Source organism: Mchenga conophoros, linkage group LG12 (genome assembly GCF_057382185.1).
Source record: "Mchenga conophoros isolate Kocher_MC1m ecotype Shallow Benthic linkage group LG12, M_conophoros_male_GT1.1, whole genome shotgun sequence".
In the NCBI taxonomy this organism is placed as follows: Eukaryota; Metazoa; Chordata; class Actinopteri; order Cichliformes; family Cichlidae; genus Mchenga; species Mchenga conophoros.
Window position 1 is genome coordinate 12,753,907 of NC_140537.1, and position 22,368 is coordinate 12,776,274.

Sequence of the window (22,368 nt, forward strand, 5' to 3'; positions counted from 1 at the left end):
CAAAAAACTTCATTAACGGAAAATACACACTGGTCACATTGTTTGACTGACAAGTGATTTCTGGCAAGTGAAATGCAAAAACAACACATCAATGAGCATCTGGCTGTGAAGATGCCACTGATTTTAGAAAAAAAAGGGAGGGATTACTGTGAGTTACAGGTGAAGCTGAGAAAATGTCTTTCCAAGGGTTTTCATCTAACATAAAAGACTTGCATGCTCCTCCGCAATATGCAAAACGATACACAAAACACACTTTTTTTTTAATTTTATCTGTCGCTACTCAGGCTGGGTGGATCAAAAAACAACTCAACTTGGATGCCATCCAACCCTTGTACCTCATGTAGGTATGAATCCATTCCCTTTGACTAATACTGGTAATCTAAAAAAGAGGCACACTTTAACCCCAAAACAGAAGAACGAAGCATGCAGAGGAAGACTTCCTCCGCATGCTTATCCTCATCCGTGTGCCGTATCTTTCATCAGCATGATGCATGGCACAGGCAGTCAGCTGTCAGACCCTCGTACTTGCCGTGTTTTCTGGTTGGTGCTTATATTTTCAGGTTTGTGGTGTTTGGGGATTGAACACATCTCTGCACAGAAACAGACAGATGAGTACTCTGAGCCAGGAAACAGATCCCACTCTCACAGATGTCATTAGGAGGCTGATATTCATCCAGTTAGTGTGAAGAGCTTGACAAAGCATAGGGCTGAGGGGAGAGGACCCACTCACTACAGAGAGCCTGAAGTACAGGCTGTGACACACCAGTAATCACCTGTCTGCTATGGTCAAAGGGAGGTACTAGTCAAACTGCAACAGCAACATTCACAATTGTTACTGTCCCCGGGATAAGCAACATGTTTCCACAGCATGTTATTCTGACATGTTTTTCTCTAGAGAGAATAATGTAATGTTAAGCTAGGTAAACTCTAATTAGAGTTTAAGATATACCTAGAATTACAACCATGTTGTTGTCTGGCTGTGAACACATTCACATCCAAGGATTTGTAGTACAACATAATAAATGTAATTATTTTTAAAGATTCTGACAGAGTACAGAGCTGTAACCATGACAGCAGTCATGGCTGTTGCTACAGAGAAGCAAAAAATGTTAAAACATGAATGCTTCAAGCACATTTTTAGCCTGGCAGATTGACAGAACCACCAAAGCACCACCAATGCTCACCAGTTCCTGAGTTATGGCACCAAATTTCACCATTGACTTGTTAAATATAAAAGGTTACAAATTTAACATTTATTCTGAAATTTATTGCAATGTTTTGCCTAATTAGTGCATAAACTCTCGAGTTCTGGCCAGGCAAAGAGACTTCAGAGTTGACCACAAAGTTATAAAAAGAAGTATCCCTAAGATGTTGCGTTTATGCTGATGGGATGGATGAATGCTACACCCAAACTCACACAGTTGTGGTCAGAAGTTTAAGCTCATTACAGGAATGAATGTCATGGTAATTTGGGGCTTTTAATGATTTCTTAGAACTGTTCAGCTTCCAGGGTGGAATGATTATACTGAATATATCTTAAATGATTAAAAAAAAACCAAATTGGGTGCACCAGTTTGAAGCCTATTGGGATTTTGTCTAACCAACAAAGGGATAAAGTGTACCTACAGGCTCAAATACATACACACATCACACTAATATATGATTAAATGTATTTTAGCAAGTTGCACCTCGGCCAGATGTTTTTGGTAGACATCAACAAGCTTCCAATTGGATATTTTTAATCACTCTTCTTGGCAGAATTGGTAGAGTTCATTCAAATCTGTTTGTTTTCTGGCATGGACAAAGTTCTTATGGAAAGTCCACAATTTTGGGGTTTGTGAAGGACTTTCTAGAAGCTTAGTGTTCGCCTGCTTCATTCATTCCAAAACTAGTTTCCATGGTTGTTTGGGATCATTGTCCTGCTGATACTCTCTGTTGTGTCCAACTATCTGTTGAACTGACCTAAAGTTGAAGAATTTAGAGGTAGAAATACTTCTTCATTACTCCACCCACTTTGTGCAATGTACCAGTACCACTAATTAGATGGTACTCTCATCTAAGGGTGACAGTTTGGGGTTTCTTTCTTCCAGACCTCGACAAAGTGGTTTCTCATCTCACCTTCAGCACCTTAACCGAAGATTTAAGTGAGTGTATGTATATATTTGAACCTGTACGTAGAATTATGACCCTGTGTGGTTTAGAGAAAATCCTAAATTGATTCAAAGCTGTGCACCAAATGATTGTTTTTAATGTCATTAAGGATGTAAATCATTCCAGTCCAGTTCAGAGAAATCATAAAAAGCCCCAAATTACCATGACTGCTACGCCTGAGTGCAGAGGCATAGAACTGTATTTCCCAAGTGGTTGTAGTTAAATCACTAATAAAATCACTACAGTCTTATTTTTTTTGACTCATTAGAACAACCACAATATTATAGTGTTCTATATTAAAACAAATCTTTGCCAACCTCAAATAGCTTCTACACTACTGTGTGTGTGTGTGTGTGTGTGTGTGTGTGTGTGTGTGTGTGTGTGTGTGTGTGTGTGTGTGTGTGTGCATCTATACAACAGATTTTGAGATTTGCACAATTACTTGAGTAAAGAGGATTAAAAGGAAGCACTGATCTTCCAACACAAACATTGCTGGAGTTTTGAAAGATTCTAGCAACGGCAGAATAATTGCACACTGAATGACAGCATTTCACTCGAGTAGTTTCTGGATCTCTTTTGCTGTTAACAAAGCAGGTATTCAGGGAAGAACAAGAATCAATGGCAAATACCTATTTGGAATCAGAGGCAACATTGTTCAGAGAACATATGGTTCAAATCAGGGAAGAACTGACCAAAGTGGAGCATTACAGTAAAATTGCATTTTTAAAAATTATAAAATGCAACTTGAAAGAAGCCTACTGAGTATTAGTTTTTAGGAACCACCACTTTTAACAGTTTTTTTTCTTTCTATTTATCATGATAACACTGTGCCAAGCTTCAGGGGATTGCACCAAGCATGTTACAGTCGTGCCCACTAAGATTTTAACTGTGCTTTGAAATTAAACTTAATCAAAACAGCCGGTGTACAAATTGTATTGTGGTTGCATGTGTACTAAAGATAAAAATTGTATGATTATTATGTGTTAATAAACCCCCCACTGCCTGACTAACATTCAGATTTTGTCTCATTGCAGCAAATGTAATTTTAGACAGCACCTGTAAGCTGTTGTTGTAACAAATTCTGATACAGATACAGATTCTTCGTATACCTGAATAGTGGTCATGCCTGTGTCAAGGCCCACTAGTATCTTCTTGTCCAATAGCTGTGCAACCTGTGTATTCTCTACTTTGAGGAAGTCCCAAACAAGCTCCGTAATGTCCACCTGCCAATCGGTGCCCAGCATGTAGCTGGTCTGGCCTCGAGGATCAGCTGACTCGGCTATAAAATGAGTCAGGACTTTGACCATGGCATGCTGGTACTGCAGAGTGCAGCTTCGCCCTCGCCTGTCTTCGTCGTCTTCATCCTCGCTGTCCCGTGTTGACCTGTTTAAAAAGAAAGAAAGAAAATAAAAAATAAAACAGTCTGATGTGCAAAGTGGAAAGAATTTCTTTTCTTAGCAGTGAGAGTGGCATGCCTTTAGAGACAGCAGTGTTGGCTGTTTTACAGACTAAAAGAAAAAAATATTGGATAAGCTGCCATGAAATTTGGTACAATTGAGGCTGAAACAGGATTTCTTGCAGAACTTTGCCTACATCCAAAATGCACTGACAAGTGCATTTAGCAACATGTGTTGCTAATTTGTTACTTTTGTATCTGGTGCTTAACATTATATGAGCTATGCATATGCATGCTACAGTTGTTATGCATGCTCATTGTGTGTTATCTTGATTAAAACATTACACAGTACAGTAAATCAGAGTTATATGTCATATAACTTTGATTTACTGTACTGTGTAATGTTTTAATCAAGATAACACACAATGAGCATGCATAACAACTGTAGCATGCATAATGATGTTAAAAAACAAAACGCTGCTGCGTACTTTGTGTTTATCGGTATCAACAATCTAGAAAAGGCAGAATTTAAAACACTCATTTTGTACTGATGTATGGTTTGTGGTATTTTGAGTAGCATTTTAAATTGGAGTAAACAACAAACACACAGACGGGTGTAACTCATACCGGGATGTTCACCCGACAAAACTCAAGCTATGATGCAATGTTGTTGATTAAACCAGTAAGAGGGGGATCAATCCAGCGAATGGCCATCATTTCTCTGTCTAAATGTCTCTCCTTTACTATTTTGGAGCACCCGGCCTGGATTGTAAATGTGCATACACCTCCTTACGGCTTTACTTAATAGCCTCCCAGATCGCTCTGTTGCAAGAAAATCTAATTTTATTACTTTCGGTAACAAATCAGCCAACAGAGGCACAACTATCTCTCACTAGGAAAATTGCTTTGAGTGTGACAAACTAGGTTTAAATGGTTACAATACAGCCGCAATATCATTAGTTTACTTATAACTGTATTTTTTTTTACATTTTCGCATTAACAAACACCTTTGAAGAAAACAATCAGCCTTGAATGTTGACAAAGCATTGTTTGAATGGTTATTCTGGGGAAATAAATGCTGTTACAGCTCTTCAGGCTTACACTGGGGCACGGTTGGGATTCTTCCAAAGGAAAAAAAAAGCACTTTGTCAACACAACTACTAATCATATATCTTACTGTACAGACTTGCGCCTTCCTTTTCATCTAATCATCTTCATTTGTTCCTGTGTTGCTATTTCTCTCTCTCACACACATAAACTCTAGTAAAGGTTGCAATCATGATGAAGGGGAGAAAAAAAACGAAATTAATCTCTTAAACTCTTTTTCTTGCGATTATCCGCTCTGCTTGTCTCTTTCTGTCTGAATCCCCTGAGAAATCGGACTGCATGCGAAGCTGTGGGAATAAAGATGTCAGCTGCATTCTCCAGAGGAAAGCCAAGGGTAGAGAGAGATTTGAAGATAAGGGCTTAAAAGCTTTGCTGGAGGGACTGATTTCATATTCGCAAGTGAAAGACCGCCTTTATTACTGTGGAGTCAATATTGTAACACTGAAAAGAAACAATTTGTCCAGCTAAGTCACAGCATACAGTTATGAAAAGTACATTTGCAATTTCACTGCATTTTGGTTTTCAAATACAATTTTTTTCATGATGTGCCCTGTGTAGTTAAGTATTGTGTATACAAGTGCTACAAGGTAACACATAATCACATTGCATTTTTAATTAACACAGTATTGTAAAGGTTTACTGCATTTTATACATATCTCCGTACAATTCTTCAATTTTTCTATACATATTCTGTGCATTGTTACCTGTATATACAAACTTCGGTTGCTTATGTTTATGGGACCACCTTGTGTCTTCCTTTTATATTTTATTTTCCCTTGCTGTAAGAGCTCTGTAACACCAAAATTTCTCATCCGTGGGATAATAAAGGTTTATTCTATTCTATTCTATTCTGTTCTATTAACTTGAAGAATCACATTAAAGTTATGGTTATCTCACTGTAATGTCAGGTATGTCCTGAAACAACTGCATTATACTGCTCACACAACATGGATGCTTTGCGAGCATCTGCACAGACAGCATGTTTACAACAAAGCGAGCGAAGAACCCAGGGTGAGTGTATGCAGAGCCCAGCCCAGCAGCCGGGGCCTGCGCTTCAGCGGGTAACAAAGGCAGTAATGAGCCTCCATTTCTACCAGTACATGTTCCTACAGCAGAATCACAGTGGAGATCTCTTTAAAGTCTATTTGGGTTGATTTTAAACATTTCTTTGTGTTGTTAGGTTTGTGTTCATATCAAAACTTCAATTTAATTTAATTAAATTTTATATAGCGCCATATCACAAAAACAGTTGTCTCAGGGTGCAAACACAAAAACAAAGATTTCTTATGTGTCCTCATTAAATGTCAGCGTGTGGGACATAAGCTCAAGGTCTGTATTATCAGCTGCTAATGATGTGACAGTGATTTCAGACCTTGTTATGGAGTAATATAAAAGTAATGCAAGGAGCTTTAAAACGAAATGTAATACATTACTACATGTCTTTACTATTTTTTGAAGTTAGTTGTTATATTTGTCTTTTATGTGAATTCCAGGCTTTGTTAACGGGTTCTTGGAGATTGCAAAATAAGTGCCTAAAAAGCACTTTGGGTGACTGTCAGCTGTTTTGAAAATGCGCTATATAAATAATTCACTTGATTTGGCTTTTTTTTTTTTATTTGAATAATGTCTCCAACACTGCTGAAAGTCTCGTGACCTGTCCAGGATACACCCTGCCATTCGCACAGTGACAGCTGAAAACTAGTAAACTAGTTTCAGGTGATGGGCTAGACTTAAAAAAAAGAAAGACAGAAAAAAAAAAGATTGTCTGGTTCAGGAACACTACGCCCCACCTTAAAACTAAGGTTGTGGTAGAGCAGGGTTGGGCAACTCCAGGCCTCGAGGGCCGGTGTCCCTGCAGGTTCTAGATGTGTCCTTGAACCAACACAGCTGATTTAAATGGCTAAATTAGCTCCTGCAGTTCTCCAGAGCCCTGGTACAAAATAATCATGTGATTCAGGTGTGTTGACCCAAGGTGAGAGGTAGAGGCTTTTTGGAAACACTGTTTAGCCTGGCGTTAGCACATGGCATTGGAAACTAGAGGGGCATGATCTGAATCTGAGTAGTGTTTTTGTCACGGCCTGCGGGATCGGCAAGGCACTGATCAGCATCTCTCTCCCCCTCCCCTGTTTTGCCGGGGCGGAACTCATGGCGGGTTCACGCCCTCGGTCCACGCCCTCCCGGATCATGCACACCTGGGCCTCATCAGACCAGCTGGTATATCAGAAGGAGGAGATCAGCTGTTCAACGCTGGATTGTTGTGAAGACTCTAGTCAGTACACGGCGAGCCCTAGTTTCCCACTCTTCCGTCTCAGAAAGTTAACATTTGTCTCTCTGTTCTAGATTCCCCGGACCCGTCCCCGTGTTTCCCCGTGTGGAGTGTGTAAGAGGTGACTGGTCACTAGCGGAGAGAGGCTGGCGTGAGCGCGTGTGTGATTCCCTTGTTTTCCCTGGAGCCCTGGAACCCTGCCTCTCACATCTTGTGTATAGCACTGTCCTCGCACTGTCTGTAAATACACTTGGTGAAGACTTTGTGAATAAACCGTCTCTGTTAAAACACAACTCCGGAGTCCTGCGAGTGGATCCTCAGAGCAACCCGTGACGGTAACAATCCAGCCATACTATGGATCCAGCGGACTCAGCTCTGCAACCCACCCCTCCTCCAGAAGCCGTGTTGGAGCGACACGAGCAGATGCTACAACACATTAACCATCAGTTGCTCGCACTCACTCAGGCTCTCGCTCAGCACATTCCGCTGCCAGGTCCCGCTATGCCCCCCTCGTCTGCTCCCGCACAGCCGCCAGCCCCGGAACTCTCCACGCCACCAGCCCCCACTTCCGCGGAACCCCCGGAACGAGCTTTACCGTCACCGGAGTCATTCGCTGGTGAGTTCCACAAGTGTGCTGGTTTCCTAACACAGATTACGTTGCAGTTTAGGCAGCTGCGGTGAACGTATGAGAGTGATGGAGCTAAGATAGCCTTTTTCGTTCAGTTACTCCGCGGTCAAGCCTTGAACTGGGCTCAAGCTGTGTTACGAACTAGCCCGGAGATTACCTATGCTGATTTTCTCTCGAAGTTCAAAAGTGTGTTCGAAAGGGGCACCGGAGCTGAGGCAGCGGGCCACCGTTTGCTGAACTTAAAACAAGGAAGACGGTGTATGGCGGACTTCTCTGTGGAGTTTTGGACACTGGCTGAGGAGACTGGATGGGGGCAGCCTGCGCTGATAAGTACCTTATTGAACAATGTTTGTGATGAACTTAAGGGCGAACTGTTAATGAGGGAGCTGCCCAAGACTCTGTCGGAAGTGATCACCTTATGTGTTAAGGTTGATGAACATTTGAGGGCGCGTCGCCGCGCCAGCAACTACAGTTCCCAGAGGCCTCTGGGGCGAGCGGAGTCAGCTTCCGGCGGAAGCGGAGGTAGCGATTGGGAAGTGGACCGCGGCGACGAGCAGGAGCAACCCATGCAGATCGGACGCTCTCAAGTCTCCCCGGAGGAGAGGGCACGCAGATGGCAGTCCGGTGAGTGCTTTTACTGCGGCCGCAAGGGCCATCACGCCAAGGTCTGTCCTGCTCGGCCAAAAGACCCCGCCCTCCGGTAGAAAGGAGGAAACGGGTGGGCGAGGTCTCCTTCTCACATTCTCCTCCACGCTTCATGCTAGCCGCTAAAGTGACTGTCCACTCTGCCTCTCACTCTCTTCAGGCGCTGATTGACTCTGGGGCGGAGCAGAGCTTCATGGATGCTTCCCTGGCTCTCAAACTTAAGATTTACACACGGGCATTACCCCACTTGTTGCGGGTCACCGCTTTAAACGGTCAACGTCTTCCCGACGTAACAAATGTTACAGAACCCGTGTCCCTAACGCTGTCTGGGAATCACACTGAACTGTTGCAGTTTTACGTCTTTGAAGCCCCTCTCACGCCCCTGGTGCTAGGATTTCCATGGTTACGCCAGCATAACCCCGTGCTCGACTGGAAGGAGGAGAGGGTTCAGGAGTGGGGGGAGGAGTGTCACATGACCTGTTTGACAGCAGCTACTCCCGTTACAGCAGCTAACCCACTACCACACGAGCCCCCTGACCTTTCAGCTATCCCGTCAGAGTATCATGATCTCAAGCAAGTATTTTGTAAGGACCGAGCCCGCTCTCTTCCTCCTCATCGCCCGTACGACTGCAGTATTGATTTGCTCCCAGGTGCACCTCTTCCCACTAGTCGCTTATACAGTCTCTCTCAACCTGAACGTGAATGCATGGAGAAGTATATTAATGAATCCTTGGCTGATGGACTGATTCGCCCCTCTTCATCCCCTGTGGCTGCCGGGTTCTTTTTCGTCACTAAGAAGGATAAAAGCCTTCGGCCATGTATTGATTTCCGGGGCCTCAATAACATTACTATTAAGAATAAATACCCTCTACCACTCTTATCCTCCGCCTTTGAACTCCTGCAGGGGGCGACCGTTTTTACTAAGCTCGATCTGCGGAATGCTTACCACTTAGTCAGGATGAGAGAGGGTGACGAGTGGAAAACGGCCTTCAACACGCACCTGGGCCATTTTGAATACTTGGTCATGCCGTTTGGACTGACTAATGCTCCAGCTGTCTTTCAGGGTCTAGTCAATGATGTTCTCTGAGATTTCATCGATCGTTTTGTGTTTGTGTACCTTGAAGACATCCTCATCTTCTCCCACTCTCTCTCGGATCATGTACACCACGTCAGACAAGTCCTGCAACGCCTCCTGGAGAATCGGCTGTTTGTTAAAGGGGAGAAGTGCGAGTTTCATGTGAGTACTGTGTCATTTTTGGGCTACATCATCGAACAGGGCGATTTAAGAACCGACCCAGCTAAGTACCTTAGCTGGGTCGGTTCTTAAATCGCCCTGCAGTCTTAGACTGGCCCACTCCACCTAACCGTAAGCAGCTTCAACGGTTCCTTGGTTTTGCAAACTTTTATCGGAGGTTCATTCGTGACTACAGCAAGATTGCTTTGCCACTAACCCGTTTAACTTCCCCTAAGGTACCCTTCTGCTGGGATGATCTGGCTCAGGAGGCTTTCTCCCGACTAAAGAAACGCTTCGCGTTGGCGCCCATCCTCCGGCAACCGGATCTCAAGCGGCAGTTCATCGTGGAGGTGGACGCCTCGGATGTAGGGGTCGGAGCAGTTCTCTCCCAGCAACTAGAGGGTAAGCTCCACCCTTGTGCTTGCTTCTCCCGTCGTCTCTCTCCTGCAGAGCAGAACTACGACATCGGGGACAGGGAGCTGTTGGCAATCAAACTCGCCCTGGAGGAGTGGCGCCTCTGGCTAGAGGGCGCAACAGAACCCTTTGTGGTATGGACTGACCACAGGAACCTCGAATACATCCGGTCGGCTAAGCGACTAAACGCCCGACAAGCCAGGTGGGCTCTGTTCTTTACCAGATTCTGCTTCACCATCACCTACAGGCCCGGCTCCCAGAACGTGAAACCCGATGCCCTTTCCCGCCAATTCACCGCCTCAGAGGACCCCACCCGTGAGGCTCCCATTCTCCCTCCCACATGCGTTATCGGAGCCCTGTCGTGGGAGATCGAGTCCGCCATACGGGAGGCCCAGCGGGCAGAACCAGATCCGGGGACTGGTCCACTGGGATTGCTCTTTGTTCCCACGTCCGTTCGCTCACAAGTGCTGCAATGGGCCCATGGCGGAAAACTCACCTGTCATCCGGGCATTCATCGCACCGTCACCTTCATCAAGTGGTTCGCCTGGTGGCCTACACTGGCCAAGGACGTCCAAGAATTCATCGCCGCCTGTCCAACCTGTGCCCAGAATAAACCTGTCAACCAGCCCGCTGCTGGCCTACTTCATCCCTTACCTACGCCAAGCCGCCCCTGGTCCCACATTGCGGTTGACTTTGTCACTGGTCTTCCGCCGTCATCAGGTAACACAGTCATCCTCACCATTGTCGACCGTTTTTCTAAAGCTGCCCACTTTGTTGCTCTCCCCAAGCTCCCCACTGCCCTGGAGACCGCCCGGCTTCTGTCGACTCATGTATTTCGCCTCCACGGGATCCCCGCTGAAGTGGTCTCGGACTGAGGCCCACAGTTCACGTCGCGTGTTTGGAGGGAGTTCTGCACCTCCTTAGGGGCCCAGGTCAGTCTCTCATCAGGTTTTCATCCACAGACCTGCGAGTGGATCCTCAGAGCAACCCGTGACAGTTTTGCTATTAAATGTCTGTGCTAATCACTGGTTTTGCATTATGAATAACACTTTTAAGCTTAATTACACTTGGCACCAGCTAAGTCTAATTAGGGGATCGATTTTGTAATCATGTCGTCAGCTTTGCATGAGTCTTAAGACTCCTGGGTGAGCAGAGTAGCTCAGCACTCAAACGATCGCCCCCCCCCAGGTGGTCGGGGAGGATTCTGGGTAGACCTGGCACACCTGGTTTTGGATGCCTACTGCAGCACCAACCATTGGTGTCTCAGTGCTCAGTTAAGTGCAAACTGACAGGTATGAGTTTACAAGTCAGAGGTCACAGTTCTGTCCCCGAAAGATATGGTTTGCTTGCTCCAGATTGAGTATGAGTTGCTGCTTCAAGTGGAGAACAGCTTTAGCGTGTTCAGAGTGAGAGAAAAGTGGAGCGTGAGATACACTCAGAGTCATTCAGCATCTAGAGACGTACTGAACTGGTCCCTTGTACATTGTGAGGTTACACTACTCGTAACAATACTCTTACGTTACTTCAGAAATGACCTGAAATGCACCGTCACATAATTGCCAGTTGACTATATAAACCTTAGGCTACTGTTCCACACACCATCACAAATCAGCAACACAAAGCAAAGATGGAAACCAGCTCAAAGAGACAAAGAGGTAGAAATGAAACTTGAAATACTACAAGCCTGACTCCTCATCCCTGCCTTTATTACCTGTTCAAGTCCAGGCCCATAGTAACAATCGCCATATTATTTTTCCAATGCAGTAATTGAAAGTTTCTCATCAATAACTGCGTTTTTTGAATCATTTTGAGTGTAAACGCTTGAAATTCACAGCCAATGAATTGACAAATAGCTCTGATGTTCGAGAGCATGCGCTGACATAGACTGAACCGGCATGTAATTGTTACACCTAATAAATGTGATTATTAGTTAGGTGTAACACATTCAGGAGTAAACAAGCTGATGGTGAAGTCTGACCATTTTAGCCTCGGCATAAATCTTATATGCCAATACTTGTGCAACCATCTCAAAATCTAATCTAAGGTTAATCTAATAAACAAATCACACTCAGTGCTGAGAACAACCCGCTTCACAAAGCAATTTTTCTTTCTGCTCCGTTCGCTTTCAAGCCCAGCTCTGACTTCAGAGGAGGTGCTGCATATTAATGCGTGTGCCATGCTTATTTTTGTTGTGCCTGTGGATCATGTGCTGCGTTTGTGTTGGCATTCAACTACTACAGTGACACGATGAAGGTCGTTATAGCAGGAATTAGGGCTGGGCGATATGACCCAAAATTCATATCTCGATATTTTTTAGCTGGATGGCGATATAAGATATATATCTCGGTTTTTTTTTTTTTTTTTTTTTTTTTTAAGCCATAAAGTAAGAACAAAAAGAGAGTTCTTAGTCAAAGCTGTGTCCCAGATGTCACACAGGCACTTTTATTAACATACAGCACAGATGTACATGAAAAATTACTCAAAATTAAATTATGAGCATTCATTAAATAATAATGCTCCATAAATAAAAGAAAACAAGGTTGTTTTTGTGCTAAACGAAGAGCTCACAATTGTGCAGTCAAAATGTAAACTAAAAGACGCTGAGCGTAATAACAAAGACAGACAGATTTCACAGCTGCTCTGTTCCCAAGTTTTACTGTGTGACTGATAGCCTGGAGTTTGAAATCCGCTTCATAACCACGTCTCTTACAGGTGCCATTTATGGTCCTTATACACACACAATACGGTAATATTACGTTGATGCACAGTACGTATCACTCCGCGAAGCTCCTCGGTAGCCGTTAGTGATGTGCGATACCACTGATTTCCTTTCCGATCCAATACCAAGTAAAATTCAGGGTGGTATCGACGATACTGATCTGATACCGATACTTTGTACAAAACCTTTTTTTACTGTATCTTTTATTGTATCTCAAATTATAAAAACGGAAGTTGTGCGCCATTTGAGCATGTTCAGCACTAAAGGACTCTGCCACAGACGTCTGTCTCGCCCTAGCAGCACCTGTCCCTCTCCTCCTCTTCAGTTCGCCTCAACATAAGCTCGTCATATTCTGTGATATGATTTATTCTGAGGTGTTTGATGAGGTCAGTGGAGCTGCCACGAAACCTCACTGTCTTGCCACATCGCAAACTGCGTCTTGGCTGTTTGTGGAGGTAAAACACGTCCACACATGACTCCATTTACGCTCAGCCGTTGTTGTGAGTGCGCACGCCAGGGGCTGCCACACAGTTATGCAGCCGTATTTCGCACATGACTATGAAAGGCGGAAGAGGAAGTAGTTCCTTCCAGTGTAGACGATCCGAATGTTAGTTTCTTTCCACTGTGTTAATGATAAACTACAAATTTACTCTAAATTACTAAAATATCGATATTTTAATGTGAGAATCGATTCTAGAACATAAATGACTGATATCGGAGGAATCGATATTTCAGGATCGATCTGCACATCTCTAGTAGCCGTAATGCGCCGACAATCTATCAAGCGGTGCAGCTCCGTAGCTTACCAAAGTCGTACTAAAACATTTTTTGACAGATTGCTGAGCGCCGTGTACCACATAAAATCGGTTCGCGGCCATCAAGCACAACCAGAATTCATACATAAGGCGCGCTATCAACTTTTGAGAGAATGAAAGGATTTTAGGGTTAGCGCTGTTAGCTCGTTAGCGCGGTTAGCTCGTTAGCATGTTTAGCTCGTTAGCACGTTGACGCCGTCCAGCCCCACGCATGGGGCGATGCGCAGTAACTCGTTAACGGAGATTTGCCGTGTCCGTCTTGTCGCTGCCTGCACGTGAAGCGATGGGGTAGGAGGGGGAGTTGTCTTCAGTGAAGGCGAGGCGGAGTAACGTTGCGTAGAGACAAAAGTGGACGAAAGAGAGGCAAACTTGCGGCTCCACAACTATAATTATAACGTAACATAGACTATATCGATATAAAGGATATTGTCACATCTTATATCTCGTATAAAAATATATCGATATGTTTTAAAAACTCGATATATCGCCCAGCTCTAGCAGGAATGTTGTTTCTATATGAAAGAACACTGGTGGATATTTTTCGAATTTGAATGCTGCAGGCATGTCAGTACAGCTATTTGTTTTACAGCAGCAAGAAAACACTCGGTATGCACTCTATAGGATAACTGAGGGCCGCTTTTTCTTTTCTTTTTGAATATTAAATGATCACCTTGATTAAACAAGTAAAATCTCAACATACATATCCTGAGAGAAGCAGTAAAGGATGGTGGATGCTCGAGTGCTACGCCTACACTTAGGTTTGCTGTCTGCAAAGGCTTATCTTGTCTGTGCTTTGACAGGGCTTAGGGAGGGAAGAGGTGAGCCATACAGGCAGTGTCAGTCAAAACTGTGTGAGGAGTACATTTGCAGTTCTCCCACTAACAGGCCTAATGTGTCTTTATTTTATTTTTTATATTTCTGTCTCTCTCCTCCCAGCGTGGCCACAACTTGCCAGCTTTCCCGATAGAGGAATGGCGTGCCGCTTGCTATTGTTGCTCGCTGGCTTACTTCTCCGTGTGCTTACGGACCGTGGACCAAAGCTTATTCTCATCAACAGGTATAGTGCTTCTTTGCAAGGTCACGCCTGTTATCCCCCGATAAACAAAGACGTGCCGAAGATGGGGAAAAACAAAGCTCCGGTGCTGGCGTCAACAGTGACAACATGGCTTGGCTGTCTCCGCTGATAAAGGCATAGCAGCACACAGCTGGAAAAGCAACAACTTGGACAAGCCACAGTATTAGTTGAATGCTGTCACTCAAAATAAGAGGGGAGCAGGGATAATTAGAGTAGCCACACTGGTGCATGGGATGACTTAAAGTCTAACTTCAACGCTTTTCCTGAAGTAATTACCGTAGGTGGCTGATAACTGCTCCATCAATTGATGGATTTCAACAGTTGCAGAGTAACACTGCGCAGCAGCGTTAGCAGAGGTGCTGTGTAGTGATGAGGCCCCAGGGGAGAAGTCTGACCTCCAGACAGCTCTAATAATGTTCTTTCCAACTGACAGGCACAAGGCGCAATGGCAGGCCACCCTAAGCCAGTCGTAATGACAAGCTGTAATGCACAGGTCAGCCATTTTGTTATCAGCCAAGACCTGTCAGTAGGACTGAAGTCAGGAAGAGACAGGTGGAGTGGTGTTCGTCACATGTCACATCATTACCTTATCTTTGCCATTACTGAAATCAAATACATCACCGAGGAGAAAGGCTATTCTTGAACTTGTACTTTCTTGAAACTGGGGCTGCAAAAGTCAACAAATTACCAATTTATTTTTATTAAACTTAACAACTTGTACTAAAGTTTGTGATGTAACCTTGGTGTTCTTTCTTGGATAACTGTAAATTACGCCTGGAAATGGCTGCGCAGGAGCTGACACGAAAGTGAGAAAATGACTAAACGTTAATTATAAAGATCACGTTATATTCCATCCAATTAGTAAAACAAATGTCTCCCTGAAAAAATAAGAGAGCAGAACACACAGTCGCAAAGCCCCTTTAGCAACAGATGCACGCGCTGCAGTACCTCTGATTGGTGGCCATTATTGGCACCCTCCACCCTTTGATCTGGCTCAGCTCCGTGTCTGACACCTCAATCTGGAGGGGGAGACGGGGGATCCACACGTTGAGCTCCAGCTGAGCACTTAGGTATCCGTGGGTGAAGTTCACCATCATCTTCACCTTGCCCTTCATCTCCTTGCCGTTCACAAAAACGTAGTCACACCTGTCAGACACCTGCATGTGAGGAGGGGGGAGGATTAAAAAAGACAGCATTTAAGTTGAGCTCCTCTGACGGCTGCACTAGATGACTACACAGCAAATTACACAGTGCAATATACTGTACAGAGTACCATGTTGGCCCCGGCCCTGCGAGTTGATTATAAGGCTTTACACTTCTGAGCACTCCTCTGATATAGCATTCCTGTAACTACTTTGAACAAGATGAAAGGTCCTCGATCTGCTCGACTCTCAGGAGAAGAGGGGGGAGGACAGCAAGGACATCTTTGAACCTGAGGGAAAGCACAGCATGGTCTGCTGTTTTATTGTTGTTCAGCCTGCAGCTGAAAGAGGAACCAGCAGATGGACACTAGTAAGATGACAGCTGATAAAAATGACCAAAGTTGAAGCTAGTGGTTTTGTAAATTATGTCATAGAAAGAATTAGTGAGCCAGTTTTGTGCTTTAGAAACATGTAACCGTCAGAAGGTTATTCCTTGATTATTGATTATGAGGATTTACAGACACATACAATTACCTCTTTAAGTCTAAGCACTTAATGGGTAATTATTTAGTATACCTTGAATGTAGGAACACATTTTTTATTCCTCTGGGCGTTTTCTCAATCTTACATATTAATCTCATCTTGGAACAGACTGCCATGGCTGGTACCAGATGGAATTCGACGGTCTGGGAAAAAAATCTTTTTTTTCCCCTTGCTTCTTCTTCTTCCAAGTTATTTCTCTACAGTGAGATAAAACCATAAACAACCATTTATCATGAAGCTGTGGCAGGATATCCTCTGAGACCAAAGGAGGAAAAAAAAATTGTGTGTGACAGAATGTGTTCTGTTCACTTCACCTTCAGCATGAAGCTAGCTGTGGAGTTTGTGCGGGACCGTGGAAAGTAAATGTGGCTGTTTTGTATAAATAAAAGCAGATATTTGGAGAGTTGCCGCATCGATTTTTAAAATTTTGTTTATTTCTTTTTTTTCTGTCTGCCCCACTGAGCTTGCAGGCTGAACTAGTGGCATTCCTCAAGATCTGGTATGTGGATTGCAAGAATAGCCCCACTTGGTGTACGCTTGATCAAAACAACAGAACATCAAAACAGCATCATGAGAGACATTCCAGCTGATTTCTTTTGCTCCCATTCATCTTGACATATGGATATAAACACGCAGCTTCAAAGTCAGGAAAGAAGTGAAAGAACAATTTAATGCAATAACATGTACATGCAAAATCTGCTTTGAAATGAAATGCATAGTAGTGTTTTTGTGCAATAAAATACATACCTTCAACACTATTTCGGTACTTTGTTTTCTTATTCAGTTTTTGCATAAAACTATTTTGGACATATCTGTAGTCCACATGTGCAGATTTGTTTCTTTTCTCTTTGCCTTCCCGAGTTTGACAGCAGGTCGGCAGTGGAGAGAGGTGATTCTTTCTTTCTTTTTGTCAACCAGACGACATGGTAGTGATTATGATACAAGTTTATACTTTTTCACAAAGTTGCCCCATATCTGATCTGATCTGAATTAAGCTGCTTTTCTCTGTAAGGTTGTCTCCTTCTCCACTGGTAAACCGCTTATCCCTCTGACTGCTCGTACATTTGTGCAGAAAACTTCAGAGTCAAACTGACCAAACCTTCATATCAGGGACCAGAGGTGAGCCGGGTCTACAACAGCAGTCTTTAGTGGAAGACCTCGCAGTGACCAAGCCAAGAGGCGGCACATGCGGTGAGCATCATAAGCACTTATGATTGTTTTTATATTTATGAATATTCAGAACAAATGGCCTGAACTGTGGAGCAGGGCATTGTGTACAAAATATTTTGGCTGTATGAACACAACTGTCACTTAGCACCTCTCTTTGTCCTACACCTCAAAATCACTTTTTGGATGCAGTGCATGAAATTCAGCATGCATCACAAACTCACACATTTGTAAGAGTAACAGCACTGGAAAGAGTCCAGAACTGCAAAAGGAGAGGATCTTGAAGGGGACAACATCAGCCAACATCAGCTAAATTAAAAAGTTTTTATCTTATTTTAAGTGTTTCTGAAGCACGTACTATGGAATTCACTGGTTGGAAGAATCAGGCTTTATGTTATGCTTGAATTTTACTCTAATTTACGCAGGAATGGAATCTAACTCACGGTGGCACGGTGGTTAGCACTGTTGCCGCACAGCAAGAAGGTCCTGAGTTCAATTCCACCATCAGGCCGGGGTCTTTCTGTGTGAAGTTTGCATGTTCTCCCCGTGTTTGCGTGGGTTCTCTCTGGGTACTCTGGCTTCCTCCCACCGTCCAAAGACATGCAGCTTGTGGGGATAGGTTAATTGGATAATCCAAATTGCCACTAAGTGTGAATGTGCAAATGAATGTGAGTGTGAATGGTTGTCTGTCCCTGTGTGTTAGCCCTGCGACAGACTGGCGACCTGTCCAGGGTGTACCCTGCCTCTCGCCCTATGACAGCTGGGATAGGCTCCAGCGCCCCCCGCGACCCTGAAAAGGATAAGTGGAAGCGAATGGATGGATGGAATCTAACTAGCCAAATCATTGGGAACTTCAGTAGCACTTTAGAATACAGCCATACTTGCCAACCTTGAGACCTCAGAATTAGGGAAACATTCAAAAGGGCTGTTGGGGGGTTGATAAATAAATTTTACAGTGTTTATTTATTGGATAAAATAAGTTAAATGTCACTGTTATTATTGGCTGGCCAGAAACGGCTGGGTGTCCAAATTCAGAGGCTGCTTCCACCTGAGGACCCGGCCTTCGCGGTCTAAAGAAAGCCGGGTAGTACGTCACGAGCTCTCTCGGTGGAGTGAAACTCTGCCGTCTGCTCCTTGCTATCTAAAATATAACCGGGCGCTGGCGTAAATTCTTGACCGTCTCACACTTCTGTTTAATCAGTTTTCTGTTTGACTTTTATTCAGCTGTGTGAAAACCCCGGAGGAACCCACCCGAGGGATTAATAAAGTTAAAATTAACCTAATCTAATAACTTTAATCTCAGCCAAACCATTTTACTCACAAACAAATAAAACACTGAAAAAGCCAAACAATAACATTTTTAAGTTATCAAAGTGACTTATATATCATGTTTAACCCGAGTAGCGAAAGACTGCGGGGGTTTGAAAACGATGTGTCGGGTGTTTGGTGTTCTCGCCAGCTCAGATATTTGAAGTTTACACAGCTACATTCTCGCCTGAAAATATGTTAAAAGTTTATTTTGCGACCCAGAAAGAGAAATAAGAGTAATATTAAACTAAGTAGCTGCCGTCATTGTTGGAAACTGGAATTGGCTGGGCCGCACTATGAATTCTGCGATATGGTTTTTCAATTTTGTTGTCCGGGTGGAAAATTGGGAGAAATTCAGGAGAATGATGGCTCTGGGAGATTTTCGGGAGGGGCACTGAAATTCAGGATTCTCCCGGAAAAATCGGGAGGGTTGGCATGTATGAATACGGCCTGTCACTAAGGGTGTAATTCTGCTAGAATTAAAAGGAATTTCAGTGTAATTTATCTGGCATTACAATGTAGTTACACTTACTTACAAACATCTACTAATAGATACACTTGAGTAAAATACAGAAGAAGAAATAATTATACTGTAAGTAACTTTAAGTAATGCACATTTATAGGTATTTTACAGAAAAGGAGGGACAAGTGATAAACAATAGTAATTTTAACATTTTTGGTGCAGATCCACAAACATTGTGAACAGTTTCTGATTGTAACTGAACTGATTGCACACTACTTAAAATTACTCATGGTATAATTATTTGTTTTTTTCTTTGTACAAACTTGAATTGCTACCCCCTATTTATAACATTTGTTATTACACCAGCCATTCTTAAACTTTTAAAAAGTCTCCTGCACAGCAGCGAGCTATCAACAGCAGTGGACTCTATGACCAGAGACCAAAAAGTTCTGAAAGCCCCTGTGAGAAAGATGAAAAGCACGCTGTAGGGCATCCTTCAAGGCTACATCTAACCATCAGAGAACTTCTATTAAGAACTGCACAGGCCTTGCATTTTCAAGTGGACACATGAAGGATGAGTGGATATTTCCTCTGTGTTATTACGCCAAGTACGGAGAACGTACAAAGTGGTACCTTGTAATACAGTGCAATGAAACACAGACCGACGGCTTAAAGAAGCTTTTAAACGTCTGTACGAGCGCGGTGTCCTTCCCCTGGTTACAGTCAGTCATGGAGCAGATAGGACTCAGTGCTCCCGATGCGGGAGTGTGTTTGAACAGATAAAGATGTCAGAGGAGTCCCTGCTCTTTATCAGCTCTCATTGTTAGCCTCTTTTTCTCTCACCACACTCAGTCTGCTGAGACTGAAGTGCTTTGACAGTCTCTTCATCTCTGACTCTACTTAGTTGGTGTGAAGCAACTGAGCTGCATGAGCAGCGAATTGCAGGCTATGCGATGCCTGACCGAAAAACGTGCAGGGCTCACTCACCATATCTAGTAGCTAAATGAAAAAACTACAAAAAAAAGCCTACAAAATTTAAATTAATAAAAAAATTGTAAACATCTGGTATTTATTAACGTACAGCTCTGCTACGGTATTCTTAATGACAAGGAAATTACTGTAACTGCCTGCTAGGAATTTGATCAACACCCCACTAATCTAGGGAGAAACAATTACGGAAAACATGGCAGCTGACATCGTGCTGTCCCGACCAATTACACAGGCGTGCTTATACCGCCCTGCTGTGCGCTCTGATTGGCCAGAATAGACTTAAATCAATATTGCGACATAAGGGGACGCTGCCACTTAATCAGCAGGCCCTTTAACCCCTCCTCCACCCTCACCACTGGGTATGTGTCGCGCCACGCCGAGGGTGGAACTGCCTCTGCGAGTTACACGCTCTCCGTCATTCTTCTTTACAAAGTATCGTAAACGTCCAGGAGGATCCACCGCCACATTAATCAGGCGCATTAGGCAGCTAACGGGAGAATACTTACAGAGGACATTAAGGCTGTCTCTGGATCTAGCCCAGGAAATTAACTACTCACCAGACAGTCACAATCCAAGGCAGATATGAGCGATGGGAGTAGGGAGTATGAAGGTAGGATGAGTCTGTCTCTGGCTTGTACACAGAGCCGGTTTGACAGAAGCAATTAAGCTGCTCAGACATCTCTGCATAAGATTCAGCGCTCACTTCAGTGCAAGGAAAAGGTTTGCACATAGCAAGGTTTCTAATGATTATGCTGCGCGACGATAGCAGGAGTTGCAGGAGCTCGCTCATAACACGACCTTCATGGCTAATGTGAAGATGGAAGATTATCCCTGCAATTTCATGAATGTGTGTGTTGCTGTTGTTATTTCAATGATTCTTTTATTTGTGCGAGCTGCTGAAATACCGCACATCTTTTCTGACTAGAATTCACAGTTCAGTTCTGAAACAAGAAATTGTTTAATGCTGAGCGTGAAGACAGAGCTCCAAGTTATTAATGCTGCAAATGTTATGAATGAATTGTTATTTTGCAGTATCAGTACTTTCTTCACACAGAGGCAAGTTCTATACACTTAAAAGGCTTTTGTCAGTGTTGCCCAGGAGGAGAAAAATTAAATCTGTTACATGGATATGGATTTATGAAGCAAACCATGGGTAACCACAGCCAGTGGAGGCAACCTGAAGAAAGAATAACTTGTTAATCAACATTACAGCAAAAGCTATCACTCCTATGGCTTTGGTTGGACTGTGCTAAGGAGGCACCTGGAAAACAAAAATATGCCTTCTAAAAGAAACGTGGCTTTCTTTGAAAGAGTGCTGGATCTGAGCCAGAGGTAACACTTATTTTGGATTGTGTGAACATGTATAAGGTGATGTAGGCAAGCTAAGTGAAAAAAAAAAGAGGACAATGACACAAATGAGATATCAAAATTGCCTCAATCTGACAACACAGCCAATAGAAGAGCTTGAAAAAACATTTCCATAGATTCACACACAGTAAATGCAGCTCATATGGTGAGCTTTGCATGAGCCTTACACGTAGCTGTCAACATGATAACCCAGAATAAGCACAGACATAGCCTTATTTCTTCCTACACAGAACAAATTTGTGTAAACTGCACAAATTCCCAAAGAGCTTTAAAGAAAAATCATGTAACCTGGTATTTCTTTATAATTTACTGTAATTTAGGAGGCTGAAGTAAGTGGAAGCACCATTTCATGTGATGTGATTCACTGTTCTATGTTAAAGTCACTCTGTGTTTATTTAATCCTAATCGTCCAGGTCACAATCTGTCACCTTTATGTATACGATCACAGGCTATGATTATCAAAAAAAACCCTCCTGAGTGAGCAACAGTAAGTATGCTGCAGGTGGGGCTTTTTGTTTTTAAAGCAGAAGCATCCTTCTTCACTTAATCGTCCTCCAGAACACACTTAAGACAATTTAAGGTGATCAATTATGGTAAATGTTCTCGTCTACTATAGCTTTTAATTTTTGACATCACAGCCATTTGGAAATGGAAACAGACCAAAGGCATTTTCATTGTAGGGCTTTTTGGATAGAGCCAGTAGAGGCAGAAAAAATAGTGGGACAATTAAAGGAGAGATGACATGCAGCAAAGAGCCTCAGGCAGAATCTAACCAAGACACTGCAGGAAGGGCCAAACCTTCTGTCCACGGGCCTGCACACTCATCCAAATGAGCCGTGGGGGTGCTGACTGATGTGACTGTTTCTTCTTTGGGTTTGCATTGAGTCTCTTGGATCCCGTCTCAGTGTGACTTCCTTTGTTTGCATAGCAAAGCCAC

At 43.4% G+C, this 22,368-nt stretch overlaps 2 protein-coding genes across 2 annotated transcripts in view; one reads left to right on the plus strand and one right to left on the minus strand.

Annotated features, from left to right (window-relative positions):
• LOC146562210 (transmembrane protein 132C) overlaps positions 1 to 22,368 on the minus strand; it is a 180,489-nt gene that overhangs the window by 5,719 nt on the left and 152,402 nt on the right. Inside the window, exons 6-7 of the mRNA XM_085293775.1 lie at positions 15,399 to 15,607; positions 3,261 to 3,534 (exon numbers count right to left, since the gene is read on the minus strand). Of these exons, the coding sequence (XP_085149901.1) occupies positions 3,261 to 3,534; positions 15,399 to 15,607 (483 nt within the window). The remainder of the gene's footprint in view (positions 1 to 3,260; positions 3,535 to 15,398; positions 15,608 to 22,368) is intronic.
• On the plus strand, positions 7,200 to 9,292 carry LOC146562211 (uncharacterized). The gene is made up of 2 exons (XM_085293776.1): positions 7,200 to 8,172; positions 8,354 to 9,292. The coding sequence occupies exons 1-2, from the start codon at positions 7,809 to 7,811 to the stop codon at positions 8,362 to 8,364; spliced, it is 375 nt and encodes a 124-aa protein (XP_085149902.1). The 5' UTR covers positions 7,200 to 7,808; the 3' UTR covers positions 8,365 to 9,292.

What these genes read in the sequence shown, in the direction of transcription:
- LOC146562211 (XM_085293776.1), top strand. Translation starts at nt 7,809, where the DNA reads ATGGCGGACTTCTCTGTGGAGTTTTGGACACTGGCTGAGGAGACTGGA.